Source organism: Cucumis melo, chromosome 4 (assembly GCF_025177605.1).
Source record: "Cucumis melo cultivar AY chromosome 4, USDA_Cmelo_AY_1.0, whole genome shotgun sequence".
Classification (NCBI taxonomy): Eukaryota; Viridiplantae; Streptophyta; class Magnoliopsida; order Cucurbitales; family Cucurbitaceae; genus Cucumis; species Cucumis melo.
The window spans coordinates 2373887-2395662 of NC_066860.1; the positions used below are offsets into that span (position 1 = coordinate 2373887).

The following is a 21776-nucleotide window of genomic DNA, read 5'->3' on the forward strand; positions in this document are numbered from 1 at the left end:
TATTATTATTATTATTATTATTATTATTATTATTTTATTTATACAACCCTTTAAATCCACATTATTATAAAACTATTTTCCAAAAAAATGAGTGGTAATAAATAATAAAGGTTTGTTGTATGGGTGACATCCTATGAAGGAACACGTGGAAGGTCAATCAACCACACATCAGATGGTGATCATGATGGGCCAATCCCAATCTCCCCACACGCTTAAATCACGCCGTCCACTTGTTCTTTACTCAATCAATTATCTTGTAAGTTTCTCAATAAATAAATTTGCAAGCAAATTATTGCTTATAAACACAACATCAATATAATTGACACATACTCGTTGTCTTGACGTTGCAGTCCTAAATCTTCATATCACATTTGTTATAAATATATATATATATATATATATATACACACACACACACACACACGTTTAGTTAAAGCAGCTTTTGATAATAATTGGTTCATATAATTTTAGTAATTGAATTGCCTTTGTTGTAACATGGTGATGATTAGTGTGATATTAAAAAGATAAGCTATTAGATGCGAGTGGTTTTATTGTTCCATAGAGTGAAATTTATAAATTTGAGTTGGATTATGTGAGACTTTTAAAAAATAAAGTGGTTATTTAAGTCGTTAATGATGATAGGTGTAGTTGCTCGAAACGTGGACAGTAGTATTTATATAATACATGATAGATTGTTCTTTATCTAGTGCTTTATCTTAGTTATCTATGCGTGGTTCTTTAATTTATTCCAAAAGAATATCACACTGTCTATCAATCAAGAACGACTCGAAGAATATACGATATTGGGATTGAGGAATATTTATTTAAAAGAATTTTCTATATTCATCATGGAATTATCAAGTAACATCACATGTGTGTGTATAGATATAAAAGTATTGTAAATGACAAAACTAGTTAAAATATTTACAAAATATAGCAAAAATTCTAATTCTATTGGTATTTATCAATATTATTGGTAAAATTTGAAATTATGTTATATTTTGTAAATATTTTAATTCAATTAGCTATATTTATAAACGTCCCTTAAAAAGTTATGTTTCTTTCTTTATAACTTTTTACCACACACACACACACACACACACACACACACACACACACACATATATATATATATATATATATATATATATATATTAATTAGAAAAGTCCCTCTATATAGATTTGTATGGTTGATAAAGATATTTATTGTTGACGATCTAAACCGATCGACAAAGACCATTTTCACTAGCAATTTTTTCTTACGTTGGAATGTTTATGTCGATAAAGACAAAATTTCTGATAACAAACCAACCCAAACTCCAAAATTTAAAAACTACCTTTGTAATATAAATCATGATTAGAAGTTGGGTACTTATGAATCATAATACTCATTTTAATACTCACTTTATTTGTCGAACAAAAGGATATTTGATCTCATCAACTAATTTTAGCGTCGGTCAAAAGTCTCCTTCAATTTTATACTCTTTACATTAGTTACCAAAGTGAATTAGTAAACACCAATCAAGACGGATTCTAAAGTTTTTGTTTATTGTAATTAAAATAGTAAATACCAAATAACAAATCTTGTTTATCAATTTTGTTCCAATATTTTTTAAGTTTGTTTGATTTTAATTTTTATATTTTTTATTATTCGATTTTAATATCTATACTATATAGTTCCTTAAATTGGTTAATGAACTAAATTTTAGGTTTAATAAATGTACAAATAATAGGTCAAAAATGACATTTATTTATTATTTTATAGATAATAAATATAAATATTGAAATTAAAACATGTTAATTACTTATATACATACACACACACACATATATATATAAAAGTTGATTAACAAGTTGCATGGATGAAAAAACAGTGATTAGTGGATAACAATTAATTGAGGAATTCATTGAAATTAAAATTAGTTACGTGTGAATTTTGGAATCCTCATCCACCACATAAAAGTGTTTGATAGAACTCAAAACTCAAAAGCTTTGTTTATTACAAACTTAAATAAAATGTTTCATTAGTAGGTTAAATAAAATCCTCATCCTACGTTTTAATTTATGTTAACTTTAGATTAAGTTTGAGTTAATTAACGCTCTTATTATTCAAAAAATTCAAAGACATTCGTGTCTGAAATATATTCCTATTTTTTAATTTTAAAAATTAGTCATATAATTAAAGTACTTAAAAATCACTCGAAATAGTTTTTCAAATGTATTTTAAATTAATTTTATTAAAAAATTTAAATAAAAGTAAATCTTTTTTAAAAATATTTTTTTCTCTCGAGTTAATCCAAACGAGTCTGACTCGTCTGATAATTATTGATTTTCTTGTTAGAAAAATTTTTTTACATGTTTTTTTAAAATTAACTAAAGAAAAATTATTTGATAATTTTTTAAAATTAAAAAGTAGAAAAGATAACTATATTTTATTTTTTAAAAATCAAAAGAAGTTTTTAATTATATATTTTTTATATAAGAATAAAATCAAAATTATTTTTTGTTTGATATACATAATTATAAAATTTTATTTTATTTTATTCCATGTCGGTAAACACAAGATTAATATTTTCAAATGAAACTGCTAATCTCAAATCAAAAGAAAAAATTAAAAAAATAAATATATTAACAAAATACAAGAAAATACTTTCATTTCTTATAAGAGCAAATTTTACAACACAACTAAAAAAAATGTAGTTTTTTCTTTTTTAAAAAAAAAAAATTGGACAAAAATTCAAAACAGTATTCTTATCTTTAATTTCATCTGCACCTAACATCTTAATCTTTCGTCTCAAAATAAATTAACAACAAAAGAGTAAGATATAGACGATAGTAGTAAAATAATTACACTATAAAACAATTTCAAAGACGAAAAAACCTCACAAGCCCACAACAAAAAAAAAAAAAAAAAAACAAAAAATGCTCTGTCAATAACACACATAATATATTTGGTACACGATCGTTTAGATTTGACTATTGTTTACACAATCATTTAATTTGGTTACACGATTGCTAAATCTAAACGATTTTTTTTTCAAAATTTAGTACACGATCATTTAGATTTGTTTGCACGATCGTTTATTTTTAAAAAAAAATGCTCAAACTTGTGTAATAAAGTTAAGTAAAATTTATATAATAAAAAAGACATTGAGGGAAACATTTAATATTTAAATCAAGGTTGATGGTACCATCGTACATATTCTTTTTAATGTTTAATTAGTGAGTGAGGAGGAAGGAAAATTAATTATGATACACTTAGTTATGTCAAACGCATTAGATAAGACCCACGTTCTCATTTTGAATGATTCAATCATCTCTATTTCAATTACTTTCTTTATTTGATCTTCAAAACTTTGAAAAGAAAAATTATTTTCCATTTTTAATACCATATTTTTTTTTATTCTTTCTAACAAAAAAAAAATGTCGGATTTTTTAAATATCTATTATATATTTATTTAGATTCTTTAAATTAATTTTGTTTTTCTAAAATCATTTATAATATTTTAAAGTCGAATATTCAATAACTCATATACGTAATTATTGTAATAAGAAAATTGATGGACTAAGTTAGGTTAGTTTGTTTCAATAATTTTTCTCTCTCTTGATCTCTTGTGTGTTTTTCTATAAAAGTAATGAAATCAAAATTTTAAAATTCTTCTTAATACGTAGTGTTACGAGATATTTTGGATTTGGAGAAAAAAAAAATGAAACATTCTAAGTAATGGGAGTAGAAATGAGCTCACCCTGTTTCTTCATGTTTGAGCTTGACCTGATTGCACTCAAGTCCAAATGAGTTGTTGCAGTTTGGCTTAACTAATCCCAAGTGAGCACGAGCCTATAAGAATGCTAAAAAATCTAACATTGCTCTATTCCACCTATTTGAAAATTGAGGTCGAACAGAAAATAGTACGAGATTCTTGTTTAAGAGGTCTAAAGGATTTCTATTCCAAAAAAAATTGAGTGTAAAAGAACCTATAAAATAAGAAATCCGAATATATGAGAAGATAACTTAAACTTTTGACTTATTTTTTATTCTATAATTTTCTTACTGACTTATACATCAAAATTCTTTTTCTTTCTTTTGCTTCTCTTTTATAACAAATTTAATGTCGATGTTACATGAAAGTCATGTTTGACCAAAATTCGGCATCAAACACATAGTTTATTAATTAGTTTATAAGAATTAATCAACATTTGTTCAAGAGTTTACTTGAATGCCATTAATGAAATCTCCCCAAAACACTGGGCCCGTAAAGTGGACATGTTGAATCGTTTGTCCTCCCAACGAAGCCCAGCCCAAGGTTTGTACAAAAACATCTCTTGTGTGTAGTCACGTTTTAAACCCATTCTTACAAATTTGTCCCCATTGAAACTTTCAAAGCAAATAAACTATAAACATACTTTTTCTTTATTATTATTATTTTAAACAAATATGCATGTCAACATTTCTTAATATCCTATATTATTGTTGAATTAAAAGAAGTAAAAAAAAAAAAAATAATAATGTTCGTCCTCAAACGGACTTGTATATACACAAGTAATATACTAACATCGTGTTTGGTAATCATTTTCTAAACCCTAAACCTTAAGTTTATAGACACTGTTTTTACTTTCAACTTTTTTTCTTAACTACCTTTTACCGATGATTTAAAAATAAAAAAAAATTTGAAAATTAAAAAAAATGTGGCTTTAAATAATCGTCTTTGTTTTATGAATTTGTCATTGTACTTAAGGAAGATGAAAATCATTATAAGAAAAAAAGAAGAAGTATTATTAAGATTTAATGAAAGCTTTTTTATATTTAGATTGCTAAGTCTATTAAAGATCAAACTTTTGTATAAAATACAAGGAGTCGTTTGACCCAAGGATTATCACTATTGGGTTAAGTTATGGTAGTCTAACCTTTGGTTGAGGAAAGGGTTATTAATAACCCTTATTTTCGGGTTATCTCTCTCCTTCTAAACCTTTTTCAACTCTCCCATAAAATTATTTTTTAAAACATTTCTCCAAACACATCTTATGAATTTAACCCTTTCTGCTCTTAAATTGTTACAAATTTAAAATAGAATGGCCTACTAAAACTCAATAATGAAATTACTGCAAATTTGAGCTTCTTGGTGTACTGTTATCTATCACAAAGGACTTTACTAATTACAAAGGAAATTAAAGTTTTTTACAACTGTCGTCTCAACCCCCTCTTCGATATTTTTACATCACCCAGCCGTCACCTAACTTACGGTCAACGTCAAATCCCATTCATTGGAACCGTCTTCTAAAACTGCAATTTAATCCAACGGCTGATTTCACTATACACGCGCGCCAATATTACGCGTGTCAAGCGAAAAGCTTCCGAAACCCATGAGATCATTTTAACTCCCCGTGATAGTGCAAAATATCAATACAAAGACAACGAAGAACTCAGTCCAACGTCCATAGTCAGAGTACAAGCCGAAGTACAAAAGCAGCAGCGGCAAATTCGAAGCCAAGATTTTCAGTTCCATTTGGAGAAGCGATGACGAAAGAGAGAGAACTACTCGTTTACTCTGCTAAATTGGCTGAACAAGCTGAGAGATATGAAGGTATGATATTGTTTATCTCTACAATAAATTGCTTGATTCTGGATTTATTTGCTAGTTTACTCGATCGCTTCAGTGAATTTTAGTGGTTACTGTTGTTTTGTTTGTTTTGTTTGTTTTGTTACTGTAAATTTGAAATAGTTGTGGCGATTAATCACTTCTTAGGGCTGTATTTTGAAATGTATGGAGCATTGATGAAAAGAAGTGGAATCAGGATTTGTTGTTTGTAGGTTGAGGCATCTTGTTGCTTAAATCTAGAATTTCGATTTGGCTTGGAAATTACTGGCCATAACTTCTTATACAGACATTTTAATTTCATCACTGGTTGTTTATATTGCTCTTGTCGTAGTTTGGCAATAATGAGATGAGGATTGTTTGTGCTCATGGTTTCGATGTTGACTGGATTTGTAGAGATGTAAATGGAATGACGATGTGATAAATTAATACATCTTCCTTCATTCATCGTATAATACGATTTTCAGGATTCTTTTTTTTGGTGTGTGTTTATTGAATCTAATAGTTTAAATCATTATTGCCTTTTCCATGCTGCAGAGATGGTTGAGGAAATGAAGAAACTTGCGAAGTTAAATGTGGAATTGACAGTGGACGAGAGAAATCTGCTATCTGTTGGCTATAAGAATGTAATAGGAGCTAGACGAGCTTCCTGGCGTATTCTGTCTTCAGTTGAACAGAAGGAAACTACCAAACATAATGAGAAGAACGTGGAACGGATAATTGGTTACAGGCGTGGGGTTGAAGATGAGCTCTCTAAAATATGCAGTGATATATTGTCAATCATTGACCAACATCTCCTTCCATGTTCCTCCGCTGGAGAATCTACTGTGTTCTACCATAAGATGTGAGATTTTTAATGTTCCCCCGTTCAACTCAAATATAGAGATGAAGAAATCTTTAATATGCAGGACGGTTAGATATATAATGTAGAAGTAAGTGTGGAATAAGCTTTAAAAAAATTATGGGCAATTGTATGAATTAACATGCTTGTTCATAACAAATAGATCAGTTTTATCATCTTCGTTTGATGTCATCAAAGGGATTTCCCTCTACGTCCTTCATTTTATACAATCACTCAATTACTGTTTCTAGTCTTCAAATATTTTATTGTTTTCATGAAGAGAGAAACCATAAATGTGCAGTTTATGTATTGACTTTGGTTCAATTGATTTGCTTACTTCGCATGATTATCATGGGTGTTACCATGTTTTTCCTCTATCTTCTGCTATAGGAAAGGAGACTACTGTCGGTATTTGGCTGAGTTTAAATCTGGTGATGAGCGTAAACAAGTTGCGGATCAGTCATTAAAGTCTTACGAGGCAAGTTTATTTCCTGTATTCCTGGAATAGCATTTTCACTGCTCTATCATTTCCTATCTATTTTTTTTTTTCTAAAGTTCCGCGGGAATGATATAATCAATTGACTTTTTTGTGCAGGCTGCTTCTGCAATTGCTAACTCTGACTTGTCTCCAACTCATCCTATAAGACTTGGCTTGGCTCTGAATTTCTCTGTTTTCTACTATGAGATATTGAATTCCCCTGAAAGGTTAACATCTCTCCCTTATTCTTTCTTCCATCATCTACTGGCCCTGCTCCCCAACAACATGAGAGGAAAAAAAATAAAATGAGGATTTGTTTTATTACTGAGCATGGTAATTAATATTGCAAAAAGTTCTTCCTGTTTAGCTGGGATACATTTCCATTTTGAAAACTTACAAAATGAATGGGAAGGCTTGAGAAACCTATATTAGAATCATCTCACTTGTTTGGTCCTTAAAAAAGTATCACTAATTTGTGTCATGAATCGTGATGAGGGAAGCTTTACTTGGTACAATAGCCTCTGCATAGTGACACCACTAGATAGTATTCGGGGACTTTACTTCACCACAGGGAAGGGAGGCAGTTTGCCATTCTCCAATTACTTTTATCTCCCTCCTTTCATTCTATTCTTTTAAATGTGTCATTTTCTTCCAGGGCCTGCCACCTTGCTAAGCAGGCCTTTGATGAGGCTATTGCAGAACTTGACAGTCTCAATGAGGAATCCTACAAGGACATTACCCTTATTATGCAGCTCCTTAGGGACAATCTAACTCTGTGGACATCCGATCTTGCAGACGAAGGCGGTACGTATTCTCTATTTCTTTATATCTTTGGTTTCATGTTAATGTTTTACTCCATAGTGATGGTTTCAACCCTTGATCTCTTCATGGTTGACCAGAGTCAAATTAACAAACATATTGAGTTCAGATTCGCAATTAGTTAAGATTTTGACCTTGATCTTCTGTAGTTATGAAAAATCAATTAACATAAAGAGTGAATTCATGTTCTTAATTAAGGATAACATAAAACGAGGCATGATCCGATTGTAAATAGTTGGTGACTTATGGTTTCTCCTAATGTTGGTCTTTCCAAGTTAATCGGATTGTCATTTGAATCTAGCTAGTAGTAGGAGTTTCAATTAGAAACGTAGGCTTTTACTTTGCAGTATTTGACTTTATATTTGTTCAATTAACAGGAGAGCAGTCCAATGCCGATGAACTTTAGGTAGAGGTAAGTTTGTTTCAATTATATTCATGAGACACATTTCTAACTCTTGTTTTCTCATTTCTAGTCAATCATTAACAAACATTCATTTTTTAAAAATAAACATATAATAAGAAAAATTCACGAATGAAACATTCTGTTTGCAGTGTTAATCCACATGACACTTGGTTACTGGGGTTGAAGCATTGAACGATGGAACACGCATTAGTTAATAGTTGTTATTAACTGTTATTTGGGTATGTTGATAGGACACAATAGGGTTCACTGAAATTGTTAGCTCCGTTTTCTATTCTCTGTTTTGAAATGTTGTCTGCCTTTTCCATTTTCTTTTTTGAACAACGTGTACCTGTATGTTCTTTATTGATTTATTTCTCATATTTGTCGTATTCTCATCTTTCCAACCTGTTTAATTTTCTTTCCATCTCCTCTCCCTGAACGATTGATTTGTTTCTGTTCCTAAGACTGATCAAATTTACATCAGATTTATAGATATTAGAGGGGAAAACATCCACACAAAAAATTAGTTGTCATGAAATATTAAAGGGGAAAATATCTTGACTTTCTCAAAGAGCGAGAATATAGTGGCCAATCACCTTTAGTTCACGTGGGTAGTTTATTATAGTTGATAGGATAAGATTTCCTTTATCCGTTATCTCATGATAGGAGAGTAGTTCTAACTTCCAAATCTTAAAAGTACCTCTACCACACAATATTCAATTATCCATTTCCAGCTATTATCAGAAAATGGAAAGAGAGAAGATTAGAAGTAGGAAACTTTTTTTTGTTCAACTTCTAGAAGACTTTATTAAATACGAACTGATTACTATTTTTATCAAATGACTTTGACGCGAGTGTTTTCTTTATATATTTTCTACTAACTATTAATTTCTTTTTGTGCATAAAATTTTCCTAACTACTTTCTGTCCATGCATATTTTAAATTTTACGAATCACTCCACTCAAGCACTTCTTCCCATCAATATATATACACACACACACACACATATACCCTTCTCAAGTTGTGCCGCACTTTTTTAATCGATTTATACTCTGTTTCTGCCAGCTTTCTTAACATCCTTCTCTGCAACTTTTTGCCTTTATAATTTACTTTATGGGTAGTTTTAAATATAGGCCATTCGAGAGAGAATAATAATCATTATAAAACATGTAATTTAAATATTAATCATTATAAAACACTTCAGATTCGAGAGAGAATACTTTATTTCTTTCTTTATCAGCAACACAATTGCGCCAAGGTACATCTCTATCCTGTCTCCTTAACAATTTATAGGCGAGTAGTAGTATATTCGCTACTGGAGTAGTCATTGTGAACAAGTACTTGTTTACCAAAACAGACAGTTGGTTCGACCTTACCGAGTCATTAACAATTTAATGATACAGACTAGAGAGGCCTCTTGACGAATCTTTTGATTGAAATTAGACCCAAAGCTCATTTATGATTATTCTGCTTGATGCCAAGGAAGGACTACAAGTGGTGATAATACTCCTTGGGCTTTTCCAAATCACACGCAAGCCCTGCATTCTTGATTACTACAAGTTGAGCACTCTCTCCCAAATGCCCGAAAATTTAGAGCTTGTAGACTTGGAAAGAGTAAACCAAAACAAAACGCAATTGATTGGAAAGATCATCTTAGAGACACTACCCTTTTAGCCTTTCTAATATTCACCTTGTCACCTTCTCCCCAAATTATCGATGTTGGCTGCTTCAAATCAGAGGTTATTCTTTGCACATGATTTAAGAAGAAAAGATAAAACTTGGATGAAATGGAATGGAATGAAATGAAGGCATGTTAGAAGATGAAACCAGCCTGTTGGATGTTTCCTATCTTCCGGAATGGCTTTTATTTACTCTCCTTTCTTCTTCATATTCACTACACTTAGCCTGTCAAAGAGCAATAGTCACAAACTGAAGTTGAAGATTCCAAAACCTAAACTTGGATGAAGGTGGAGATGCTTGATTACACCATCTCACTTGTAGAAAATGCACTTGAGGTGTTTGGGACGCTAGTAGGTGATAGTAAACATTGTAATATTATGGTGCATATCTTTGCAGCAGTGGAGGCCGAAGAGGGAAAACTTCAACAACTCCTTCAATTTCTTAGGATCTTGGGGCACCAGAATCTCAGCTGCCTCCTCCAAGTCCAAGATTCTGAACAACCCTTCCCTCAGGTCCTTCTCTTCCATACAAACCCCTGTGCTACATATCACCACCCTCTCCACCAGCACCCTGTTTCTCGCTGCCAAGCAATACCCGACAAAGCCACCATAGCTCAACCCGACGAGGCTCAGCTTCTGCACTGAGTTGGCAGCCATTACAGGCGAGACCGCTCTAGCCCAGTTGTGATCTGAGTCCCTAATGAAGACAAGGTCTGGCACATACACATTGAAGTGAGGTGTGAAGATGCGTATGGCATTCCCCCATTGACAATGAGGAGGAGATTGGGTTTGTGTTGATCCGGAGTTTTGGGAACCCAGCCATGTTAACGTAACCATCTTTAAGATGAAGGTAGAAAGTAGACATCGATTTCTCGGCTCAGTGAATTTGCAACAGGATGGACGGAGGGGTCGTGGAAGAATTGACAGAAAAAAGGTTTGGAATTGGATCAAGTTCGTTAAGAGAGGGGTAAGCTATTTGTTCTTCAGCCTTCTAACTCTTGATGTTCAAGTTACGAATTCTTCTACGAAGAAATGAGTGTCCCCGAGGTAGAAAAAATGAGAAGAGAGAGAACGAAATTGAAGGGCCATATAATACAATAAAAGAAGTTCTCCAATCCAAGCCATGGAGTTTGTTCTTCATACATTGTGTTAATCTGATTAACGTATTTATTCTCCACCATCCATTAATGAATCCAATACGATTTCCTGTGGCCAATATTTTCTGCTAAAAGTACAACATGATATTGTCACAAATTCTGGAGATTCTTATTTAAAGTTGGAGATTCTACATTTTTTAAAGTAATTCCTGAACAAACCATTCGAACTTGAAATTGTCACAATTTGACCCTTATGACGTTGTACTTCTAGGGCTTAGGGTTTACAATCTAGAGGGCACAAAAGTTTTACACAATTTCTTGATTTTAATTTTAATTCAGTAAAATTTACAAATTTGCATACGCAAGATTCTTAATAATCTTACTTATATAATAATCATTTTCAAACTATTCCCTCTCCACATCTTAATTACTTTTATGAAACTTTTATAGACCTAAGACCAACAGTACCATTGGCTCCAATCTAAAGTCCCTCTTAGAACAAACAAAACCCTATAAGCTCAACATAATATTATTGTGTCTCCTTCACCCAAACTTAACATCTTCATCCAAACAACATATGAAACCTCAAAGTTGAAATTTACTAGACCTAATCCAAATTCAACGGTGCGGTTGAATTTCCATTTTACATCTCCAAATCCAAGAAACACTCTCCCTTTTCCAAGTGAAACGAATCAATTTGTTATAATTCACTCTACAACCACAATTACCTTAAAAAATCTACATCGAACCATCAGAATCAATTAAGGATATGGGTTGGGTTAATCCATATCACAAAAGTCAAATAAACGATTAAAAACAAAAACAAAAACAAAAACAAAAAAAATTGCTCTTTGGTATAGAGATATCCATGAAATGTACCTAAGTAGGAGGAACCAGAGATTGTGATAAAACACAAAATCTGGACGAAAGAAAAAACCCCATAACTTAGAGAATCAATATACGCCTCCAGAACAAAGCCATCAAGAAATCGATCGCAAGATCTCAACACTTGTAGCCGAAAGAAGAGGCGATTTTATTCATTTGAACCAATCACAAATAAAAACACAAATACCTTAAATTTCAATAACACAACGAAATCCTAAGCAAAAACAAAACCCTAATGCGATACAGAACTTTGAGCTCGAAGAAGCTGTTGCATTGTGAATGAATGGTGATGAATATATATAGAGAGAGCGTCTGAAACCCTAGACGACGGTTTTTGTGGGGATAAGTTGGTAATTTCATTAAACTAGGCAATTACTCGTTATGTGGGCTTGGGCTGATTATATCGACTGGGCTAGGGCTTTGTTAACTCAACATCTAATTTAATAATATTAATAACAATCAAAATCAGCTTTAGTTCGATAAACCTAATACATAATTGACATCAAAATTTGATAAATTTTATTATTGTTAGTACAAGAACTAAATCGTTACATATCAAAGTTGATACATAGTTGAAATTTTATAAATTAAATTTTAGAAATCAAAGTTAAAAAACTTTTAAACTAAAATATTAAAACCATTATTTCTCCGTAAGTTTAAGGCCTAAAAATGTATTTTTCAATGAAGCAGACTATGTTCATTGTTAATAACTCATACTTTAAAAAGTTGTATTACATTTTTACATTCTATTATAGATGTAGATAACATGTACATACATACTATACTGTTCAATGGTTGCAATTATCGATAGACGCTATAGAATTTGTATTTTTTGTAAATATTTTGAGATTTTTTATTATATCAGAAAAGATTCCAATATAATATAATAAAGGTGTGTCACTAAACCAAGTATTCAAAGGTCAGCACATATTCTTAAACAAACTTTAAAAAGAAAATTTGCTAAAATCAAACATAGTTCAAATGACATATTGATGTATAAGGTCTATGGATTGGAACTGACAAAAAGGATCTCAACAAAAAGGATCTCAGAGATAGAAAGACTATTTCCTATATAGTAAAAGGATGAAATTTCATTCTCATCTCAATAAACAGCTCACATTAAGAAAGAGGGAAAAAAAAAATAGAAATTTAAAGAACAAACACCCTATAAAGTTAAACCAAACATGAAGGCATATCCTTGGACTACAAGGTTTCGTAGTCCTTACATATAATAAGATCATATTATACACCAAAACTCCAAAGTCAACTTCAGTAAAAAAAGAGAAAAAAAACATATCAAAAAATATAAACATAATCAGCCTAATCAAATTTACACATACGGTATTCGTCACTCTTTTTTTTTTCTTTTTTTCAGGCTACAAATATCGTAGCCTTCGCAAGGGATTACCCGAAACGTGTGTATATACTTTGTTGGCCTAATACTTAAATTTCCATTGCATAAAAGGAAAATCTTTATTTGGGGGTTATATACTGAATCTGGAGGGGAGGAAAAAAAATTTAGAGGCTAAAATCACCTAAATCTAACCACAATGCATGAAATGTCATCTTTACTCTCTTTCTCCAAAGCCTCAGTTATTAACTGCTTAGCAGCCTTCAGCGGGTCTTTAATTCTTCGTGCTATATCGACTGCTTCTTGGTTGGCCATGACCTGTTTCATATCACATACATAAGAAGAGCGAAAATGTGGATGAAAAATGGATGTTTTTAGAAAAACTTTGTAATGAAAGAAATTTGTTGTGTTGTCCATTGGTTTTGCACCCTTTGCTGCTGTAAATGATTTAGGTGTTAATGCAAATGCAGCAGAGAGAAAGGAATGAAAGCTGATAATAGCACCTTCCATAGACCATCGCTGGCAAGAATTAATATGTCCGTGTTGGCATCTACATTAATATCACGTATATCAGGATCAGATCGCAAGTGAGATTTTAGACTCTTGTCTCCAAATGCTCGTGAAACTGCTAACTGGCCGTTTACTCGAGGTACGTCTCCTGTTTTACACAAGAAACGTGTTAAATAGTGAATCAACACAAAAACTTAGACGGATGGGTTATGGTAAATTTAATAATACATCAACACTTTAACACCACTTGTGGACTTGATAAAAGTCCAACAAGTGAAATTTAATATTAATTGGGGAAAAAATAACTTTATAGGGGCTCGAACTCATTACTTGATATTGTTACCGTATTAAATCACCAATCAACCAATAATTGAAGCTGATGGATGATAGTGAATTTAACATTACATTAGTACTCTAAGACAACAAGTACAAGAAGAGGAAAAAGAAAAAAACACGAATCCTAACGTTATTGAAACAACCTCACTATCACTATTTCAATATTAGGCACTTGAAAAGTTGCAAAAGACAGTGGTTTCAACCATTCAAAAATCGTAAAAGGAAAATAAGGACAGTACAAAACGCGTAAGGGATAAATTAAACCCAATGACTCAGTTTCTTGCAACACTAGCCATGTCATGACAGTTTCTATCTTTGAATCCTAAATTAGAGGACTCCTAATTATTCTCTCCCATCAATGTGATTAAAATTCTTGGTCATCGTCAAGATTAGTTTAGATGAATTTTTCAAATGTGATAATTAGTTTAAAACACTTATTAAATGTTATGTTGTTTGGTTGTGTTTTTTCAAAATTTCTCAAAACCTTCAAGAGTAAAATTCATAAAAGTCACCACACTCACGAACTTCGATTTTTCTCAGGATTTTTGTCATAAATTAATAACATGATCGTGAGTTGCGACTTAAAGTTCAAACCCATAGGAGTGCAAAATATTTATAAACTTTTCAGGATATTGAAAAGAATGATAAAGTGGTTTAAACAATTTTAAGTTGTACTCCTCGATTTTTGGACAGGGAGGGAAGGTGATGAAAATTTTCATCTTCATGATCAATTAAATTTTTAACTGGGGTAGTGAAATTGGCTGGCTGTTCTAAAATCTCTAAACATATCAACTACTATGGGAAGTTCATCAAGAATGATGCAGTCAACACATTACAATTGGAGAGGAACCCAAGCTAAACAGGTTTCTCGGATAAACGAATGCCAAAGGAAAACAAGCGAATGCATATTGTGCACCAGTACAAAATATAAGGGGCGAACGTGATTCTGCTTTAGACATTAATAATAACTTCTAATAAGATATAAGTTACCTGGCATGTTTGAAACAAAGCCACCTTTATTCTCAATGGTTCGTCGTTCCGTATTTGTATTCGGCTCATGATCGATGGTCATCTGTACAGCTTCACCCCCTCTAGAAAGAACTGCACGTGAATCTCCAACATTGGCCACCCATAGCCTTTGACCATTAATCAAAATAGCAGTAACAGCAGTTGATCCACCACGACCCAAGTCTGAGCTGTGGGACAGAATCGCCTGATCCGTCTTCTCATATGCTTTTGAGATGGAGCTGTTGGGATCAACCCAAAACTCTTCCTATAATGAAAAAAGTGAAAATAAAAACCATAGAAAGAGCAGCCATATGAATGATTAACTTAGAAAGTTTTGAAGGTAATTAACACCCTACCTCTTTCAAGATATTAGAAAACAAATGCTTTTGTAAATAGGCAGGAACACTTTCTCCTAAATGGCCATCATAAATAGCAAAGAGCCCCAATTCATGTTCTTGAAACTGAACAAACTTAGCAACATGGTAATCTTCCATGGGATGATTAGCTTTCCCTTTAACCAGGCAGAACCCATACTTGATTATCCCCTCATGGCTCCTTCCTTTACCGTAATTCAACGCAGATCTAATCTACACGACCAAATTATCAACAAAAGTAGCATACTTATGAGCTGTTGATGATTCACATAAGATATGAAAAGAAAACATTTATTCAACTAAAGAACAGAACCCCATACAAAATATAATTCGTTTTGTGGCAGCATCAGCTTGAGAACAAGAAACTAAACAAATTCTCTCTACACATAAAAAACTAAAGCTATGCATTATGCGATGATCATACAGAGTTTTGATTATAATTATAAGATTTCCCTCACCCACCTGAAGAGTTGATTGATCCATAAATCTACCTAGTTCATACAGACTTCTGTTGCTAAAAAGAAGAATCCCTTGAACACAAGAACAGAGCAGCAACATACAAAATTGAACACAAGATGAAACAATACAATTACAATTGAAGAATGAAAAACAAAACCAAAAAAAAAAAAAAAAAGAAGAAGAAGAAGAAGAAGAAGAAGAAAAGAAAAGGTAAACAGGCTTGTCCTTACCCCAGAATATGAAGCATGAAAACAGCACAGCTTATCCATAAGTCAAATTCCGAAATCCCCTTCTGCTAATTTCTCAACATCTATCCCCTCCAATAATCCAATCCAAAAAGAAAATTCGAATCAAACCCACTTCCAAAATTCAGCAAACTGCACCATCAAATTCCCAAAAATCAACAATCCAAACGAAGAACAACAAAGAAAGAAACCCCTTAAAACACAACCCTAAACCCCTGTAAAAACCAAACAAAATAAGTAAAAAAAAGAAGAAAAAAAGAAAGGAAAAAAAAAGAAAAAAGGAAAAGGGGTACCTTTAAGAATCTGAATTTCCTCTTGAATGATCAAATTAAAGCAGAAAAAAGAAAAAACTGTTGGGTTCGGTTTTGCTGCTCCTTGTGTGCGGCGCTGCTTCAGCCTTCAGCTTCTTGTTGTTGATTTTGTTTATTTGTTATTGTTTCAGTTTTTGGTTCTTAAATTTGTCGTTGCCAATTTGAATAATGAAAGAAAATCATCAAATAAAAAAAAAAAAAAAAGGAGAGAGAGAGAGAGAAAAAGAGAGAGAAAATCAAACTACAATTTTTTTTTTTTTTGTTAATTATATTAATTTAAGAGAAAGTTTGAAAAAGGGTAAGGAATCAAAGGATGCCTTTTATTTCCACTATCATGATTTCCTAATGCAACCGTTTTGGAAGTCTAACTAAGCAAAATAATTACAATAATTTCACCCCTAACAAATATAAATGTTTTATCATAAATGGCATTCTTAAATTACATTAATTTTTTTTTTATTATATGATTTTTGAAGAAGAAGAAAAAAAAAAGATGAATTTTAATTAATTAATTAATTTGTTTGTTTGAATTTAAAAAGAAAAAGAAAAATGCTGCCCACAAAGTGGGACTTGGACTTTCCTCTCTGTTGACTTTCTTGTTTTCTTTCTCTCTCCCATCAATCATCCAAACTTTATCTATTTCTTTTTTCAATTTTATATTCTTCTTTATAATTTAAGTTTCATTGTATTAAATAAAACAACAAACTTTATTTAATAATCATTTAGAATTTGTTTGGTAATCTTTTTATTATATATATATATATTTTTTTTACTTTTGACATTTGTGTTTTCTTGTCTATTTTTTTTTTACTAATTGTTATATTTATTGAATAAACACTTCAATTTTAGTTAATTTTAAAATAGAAGAATGCCATTTAGTTTTTATTTTTAATTCAAAAAATTTGGGTTGATTTTTGAAAAGAATAACAAAATAAAGTAATTTATAGGTCGAAAATATTGTTTGTAAGTTCAGTTTTTTTTAAAAAAAAAATTATAAACCATATAATTACTTATATGTTTGGAAACCATTTCGTTCTCTGTATTTAGATTTTTAAAAATTAAGTCTATTGTCAAACAATTTTTTTATAATGATTTACGCATATTTTTTAAATATAAATTATCAAATTCTTAATCAAATTCTAAAAATAAAAATAACTTTAAAAATATATCTTTTTATGCTTTTAAAATTTAACTTGATTTTTTGAATCACCGACAAAATGTAAATAACAAATGAAGAAAATTGAACGTGAAAGTAGTATATATAAGCTTAATTTTTTAAAAAATAAACAAACATAAAAATAAAATGATTATCAAACGGACTTACAAATTTGAACTTTTGTTTTTATATTTTTAAAATTAAACCTACAGACACGACAATTCAAATATATTTTCAAAACCTGTGTTAACTTTGAAAGCTTAAAAAATATTAAAAAGTTTTTTTAGAACCCGCTACGAATTCAAATTATTTATCTAGAAAAACGATAATCATAAATAGTAATATAATACATTTATTGTATTGATTTATTTATTACGTGCAACCGAAACTTTACCCATTCTACGAACTCCTTTAATTAAAAAAAAATATTTTCTTAAAAATAAAAAAATTGTCACGTGATAACCTATGATTATTAAATACTCGAAAACTGATTTTACAGTGTAACTTGAAATATAACACATATTTAACCTTTTTGCTAATTTGTTGCCCTATTTAACCAAATTAATATTTCTTACCTCAAATAATACGTTGGTCAATATGTAAATTCTCAAGAATATTTCAAAAGCAACTCGTTAAAAATTAGTATAACTCAACTAACATAATATTTATTAACTTCAAAGTCAAACGTTTAATTCTTTCCTTCTACACACACCATTAAAAAAGAACTCGAGAGTTTGAAGTGGAGATCACTTGACTCGGTAATATTGATATTACTTTCGTTCATTGAAGTCAAAGTCCAAAGATGGTTGATTGTACTAAAAAGAATTGTGCGATAATAAATTATGAAAAACAAAAACCTGCAATAACTCCACATGTTAGACGACAGATGACACGATTTCGACACGTGGCATTGGCATTATAGACAATGTCACCGACCACTGGTGACTTGGGCAGGACAAGCGTGAAGGCAACCATGAAAACTTCCTTATTCCTATTTCTCTCCCCCTTCATATTTAATTTCATCTAAAATTACTAAATGTTTATTTCCCTATATATATAGCAAAAATAATTATAAAATAGATCAAAATACATTAAAATAGAATTTTAAAGGAAATTGGGATATGGAAATAACGTTACTTGAGATTAATGATGCCCGAAAATAATAAATATGAGGATAAGATGTTGGAATTTAAGGATGTCTGTGTTTGGTTGTACATGATAATAGTGTTAAAGAACATATGGGAATAAATAATCGAGGGTCAAACTTGAGGCAAAGTTCCTTCGAGATGCCTTGTAATGAAAAAACATAATGATTTAGATTTTAAAACTCGGGGCCAAAGTCGTCCTGAGATGTCTCAAGATGAAAAACATAATGATTTAGATTTTGAAATTCGTGGCAAAGTTACCTCGAGTGTGAGGGAATAAATCACAAACCTTTACTTCTCGATAGGATTGGAAATCCTCCTCTTTTGTTGAATAATAAACTTTGCGAAATATCTTTTTCAGGGTAAAAAGAAATATTCATCAACCAAACGTGAGGTTTGCAAGCCTATTACCATCCACAAACCAGATATATTACGAATGGACAGACGTTGATATTTTGATATATTTGTAAATATTTTATATAAAAAAAATTGTTATTTAAGATAATATTTCTAAAATAATAAATTAACGAGTAAGCTTTTAATTTAATAGTAATAATGTAAATTGGATTTGGTTTAATTAAACTTGTAGTAGTAGTAATCTAATATTTTGGTTAATTTAGTCAATATTTGCAATCATGAATTGTGAAAAGGAGAAAGGGTAATTAAGTGGACTCTTCGTTTTGCCACCAAATATGCTTAATTACGACATTTCAAAGGGTCAAACTTAATATTAAAACACTAATTATATTACCTAAAACGTTTGATGATGATGATGATGATGATATGTAATTATATTTAGTATAGAGAGACTATGACATAAATTCAAAAGAAACAAAAGAAGAAGAAGAAAAAAAAAAAGAAGAAGAGAATGGTGTTCACGTAACTTTTAATTATAAACATTAATTATATCAAATTAATTAAGTGATAGACAACCCCTTCAATTTAATTTCATATTAATAAAAATATTTAGTCATTCTATTTAAAAGGGCTGGCTCATTGAAAAACATAACTAACAAAACATATAAAACACTATAACTAATAATGCTCGATGTGAATTTGGAGGCCAAGGTCTAAGCGAGTCATTACAAAAAAGAGTTTGTGTGTTGAAAATCTTTGATCTCTTTACGACAAAAGGAATGTACAACGGTACATGTCAGCTAGAACAAAAAAAAACTCACCTCAAATTGAGCGTGAATCACCTAACCAACACCACTACATGAGAGTTGGGATTCCAATTGACATTACAAATCCGGCTTTCCATGTGTGACTTGAAGAATAAGGGAGCCAATTAGTTGATTCAAAAGGATACGTCGTCAAGAAACTAACATCCACGACACACACTTTCCGCCCACACACCCATTTCAGTATTTGTAGGTTTGTGCAAGCGTTTGTCAATGCATCGTCTTATATGGAATCAAAATTAAGTCGTCAACCTCTCAAACAACAACTTGTTCCTCACCTTTCAAATTTGCTTCGCAATTATAATAGTTTTGTCTATCTCTTGCATTGAACATCTCTCACGAAGTCGATGCTAGGAGTCTTGATTACCCCACATCGTTCTGTCATCACATAGAATATCAATAATAGTTTTAAGAAAATTAATTAGGTTATTAATCCCTGTAACATGACATTTCTATATCGTGTAGGTAGAAGATTCCTAGTGCTCTCTACAAAATGAAAAAAAATATATAAAAAAGATTATAATGGATTCCTTTCTTGATGAAATTCTCTCCAGTGGGAATAAGATCGTTGAAAAATTTTCAACGACATATTTTAAGTCTTTCTCATGCACCAAACATCTCTAAAAAGTACATGTGTATGTGGTAAGATTTATTTAGAAAAACATTATTATAAAGATTAATTGATCTTAAGAAAAATAGTCGAAATGTGGAGTAGTCGAGTAAATATAATTTCTCTTAACATTATGTGATGTGAAAAATTTAATCTCTTAACTTTTTAATTGATGGTATACTTGTTTTCAACTATCATATAGTCTTAAATTGGCTAACAAATATAGCAAGTTAGAAAAAATCATCAATTAAGTGAAAAATCAGTGAAACAAACTACTATTAATATTTAATCTCCCAATATACCCAACTTCTCTCGACAATAAATGATTTATGAAATTTGATCGAATTAAGAGTGACTTAAATTCAAAACGAAGCGACAACTTAAGCATACCCTAATTGTCTTAAAACATCATAACATTGACCAAAAATTCAAAACTCTAAACGGGACACCTACATGTTTAGATAAAAATAAAAAAAACACACAAATTTTGAAATTACAATCACGTAATTTAAATCAATAATAAAAGAATTGAGTACAATTTTAAAAAGAAAATTTGAACAGTAATCGATGATGTTATTTTACGGGAAGATAATATAATATTTTGGTGTACGTGAGTTTACGTTCATTTTATTGGATCTCTTTTCATCACTCATATCAAAAATAAAATTATCCATATAATAAACTATGATCCAACAATTTAATTCGATGAAAAGAAACAAATAGGTTTGGTTGATTACTTTGGTATAAAAATAAAAATGTTTGAATGAAGTGATGGGTTTGAAACAAATATAGAAATTAATCAAAAGCGCGTGAGAATGGAGAATTGACCACACGGTCGGTTGATTTAGTCAAACCTTCACATTCAATTTTTCTTTTTTTCTTTTTTCATAATTCAAAATTCTCAAAAACTCAAACTCTTTTTATATCCTTTTTCTTTCTTTCTTCTTTTTTTCAATGAAAAAATATTTATATTATAAACTCGATTCACTTTTTATAATATATATAAAATGCATTTTTACGTTGTCTTTGTAATTTTAAGTGGATAGAATTTAATCTCTATGATTTATAACAGGAATTTAATCCATTTGATTTGATAAAATCATAGAAATTAGTCTCGCTTGTAAAGACTATTTATGAAGGTCGACAAACCATAAGGACTATATATATATATGAGGTTTTATCAGACTCTAGGTTAAACTCTAATTTTTTTCGAAGAACAACGTGGACTAAAATTACAATTTAACTAATTTTATAAACATAAATTAGTAATAGCTAATTGACAGCTAAATCTCAG

The 21776-nt window shown here is 30.6% G+C and overlaps 3 protein-coding genes across 7 annotated transcripts; 1 reads left to right on the plus strand and 2 right to left on the minus strand.

The window, feature by feature from the left end:
* Nucleotides 1–5369: 5369 nt before the first annotated feature.
* Nucleotides 5370–8524, plus strand: LOC103503705 (14-3-3 protein 7-like). The gene is made up of 7 exons (XM_008468006.2): nucleotides 5370–5582; nucleotides 6132–6438; nucleotides 6826–6913; nucleotides 7031–7140; nucleotides 7569–7717; nucleotides 8110–8144; nucleotides 8285–8524. The coding sequence occupies exons 1-6, from the start codon at nucleotides 5516–5518 to the stop codon at nucleotides 8136–8138; spliced, it is 750 nt and encodes a 249-aa protein (XP_008466228.2). The 5' UTR covers nucleotides 5370–5515; the 3' UTR covers nucleotides 8139–8144; nucleotides 8285–8524.
* An 816-nt stretch (nucleotides 8525–9340) lies between these two features.
* On the minus strand, nucleotides 9341–12072 carry LOC103503706 (uncharacterized). Of its 2 annotated transcripts, none has more exons than XM_051083612.1 (2): nucleotides 11791–12072; nucleotides 9341–11036 (listed from the first exon to the last, which is right to left on the minus strand). In XM_051083612.1, the coding sequence occupies exon 2, from the start codon at nucleotides 10649–10651 to the stop codon at nucleotides 10163–10165; it is 489 nt and encodes a 162-aa protein (XP_050939569.1). In that variant the 5' UTR covers nucleotides 10652–11036; nucleotides 11791–12072; the 3' UTR covers nucleotides 9341–10162. The 2 variants fall into 2 exon arrangements, with proteins under 2 accessions (XP_050939569.1, XP_050939568.1); XM_051083611.1 differs by having other exon boundaries at nucleotides 9341–11039.
* Nucleotides 12073–12969: 897 nt separating this feature from the next.
* LOC103503707 (probable protein phosphatase 2C 10) lies at nucleotides 12970–16666 on the minus strand. Of its 4 annotated transcripts, none has more exons than XM_051083609.1 (6): nucleotides 16373–16666; nucleotides 16065–16294; nucleotides 15358–15588; nucleotides 14984–15266; nucleotides 13651–13805; nucleotides 12970–13465 (listed from the first exon to the last, which is right to left on the minus strand). In XM_051083609.1, the coding sequence occupies exons 2-6, from the start codon at nucleotides 16101–16103 to the stop codon at nucleotides 13328–13330; spliced, it is 846 nt and encodes a 281-aa protein (XP_050939566.1). In that variant the 5' UTR covers nucleotides 16104–16294; nucleotides 16373–16666; the 3' UTR covers nucleotides 12970–13327. The 4 variants fall into 4 exon arrangements, with proteins under 4 accessions (XP_050939566.1, XP_050939565.1, XP_050939567.1 ...); XM_051083608.1 differs by having other exon boundaries at nucleotides 16065–16211; nucleotides 16373–16630; XM_051083610.1 differs by lacking the exon at nucleotides 16065–16294 and having other exon boundaries at nucleotides 16373–16612.
* Between the last annotated feature and the right edge of the window lie 5110 nt (nucleotides 16667–21776).

Bases quoted from the DNA above. Each gene is read 5' to 3' on its own strand.
- LOC103503707 (XM_051083609.1), bottom strand. From the start codon at position 16,103: ATGGATAAGCTGTGCTGTTTTCATGCTTCATATTCTGGG. The intron at 15,267-15,357 runs GTAGGGTGTTAA...TTTTCATTATAG, and splicing joins TTTCTAATATCTTGAAAGAG to GAAGAGTTTTGGGTTGATCC. The intron at 13,466-13,650 runs GTGCTATTATCA...GATATGAAACAG, and splicing joins CCAGCGATGGTCTATGGAAG to GTCATGGCCAACCAAGAAGC.
- LOC103503705 (XM_008468006.2), top strand. From the start codon at position 5,516: ATGACGAAAGAGAGAGAACTACTCGTTTACTCTGCTAAATTGGCTGAA. The intron at 6,439-6,825 runs GTGAGATTTTTA...CTTCTGCTATAG, and splicing joins ACTGTGTTCTACCATAAGAT to GAAAGGAGACTACTGTCGGT. The intron at 6,914-7,030 runs GCAAGTTTATTT...TTTTTTGTGCAG, and splicing joins AGTCATTAAAGTCTTACGAG to GCTGCTTCTGCAATTGCTAA.
- LOC103503706 (XM_051083612.1), bottom strand. From the start codon at position 10,651: ATGGTTACGTTAACATGGCTGGGTTCCCAAAACTCCGGATCAACACAA.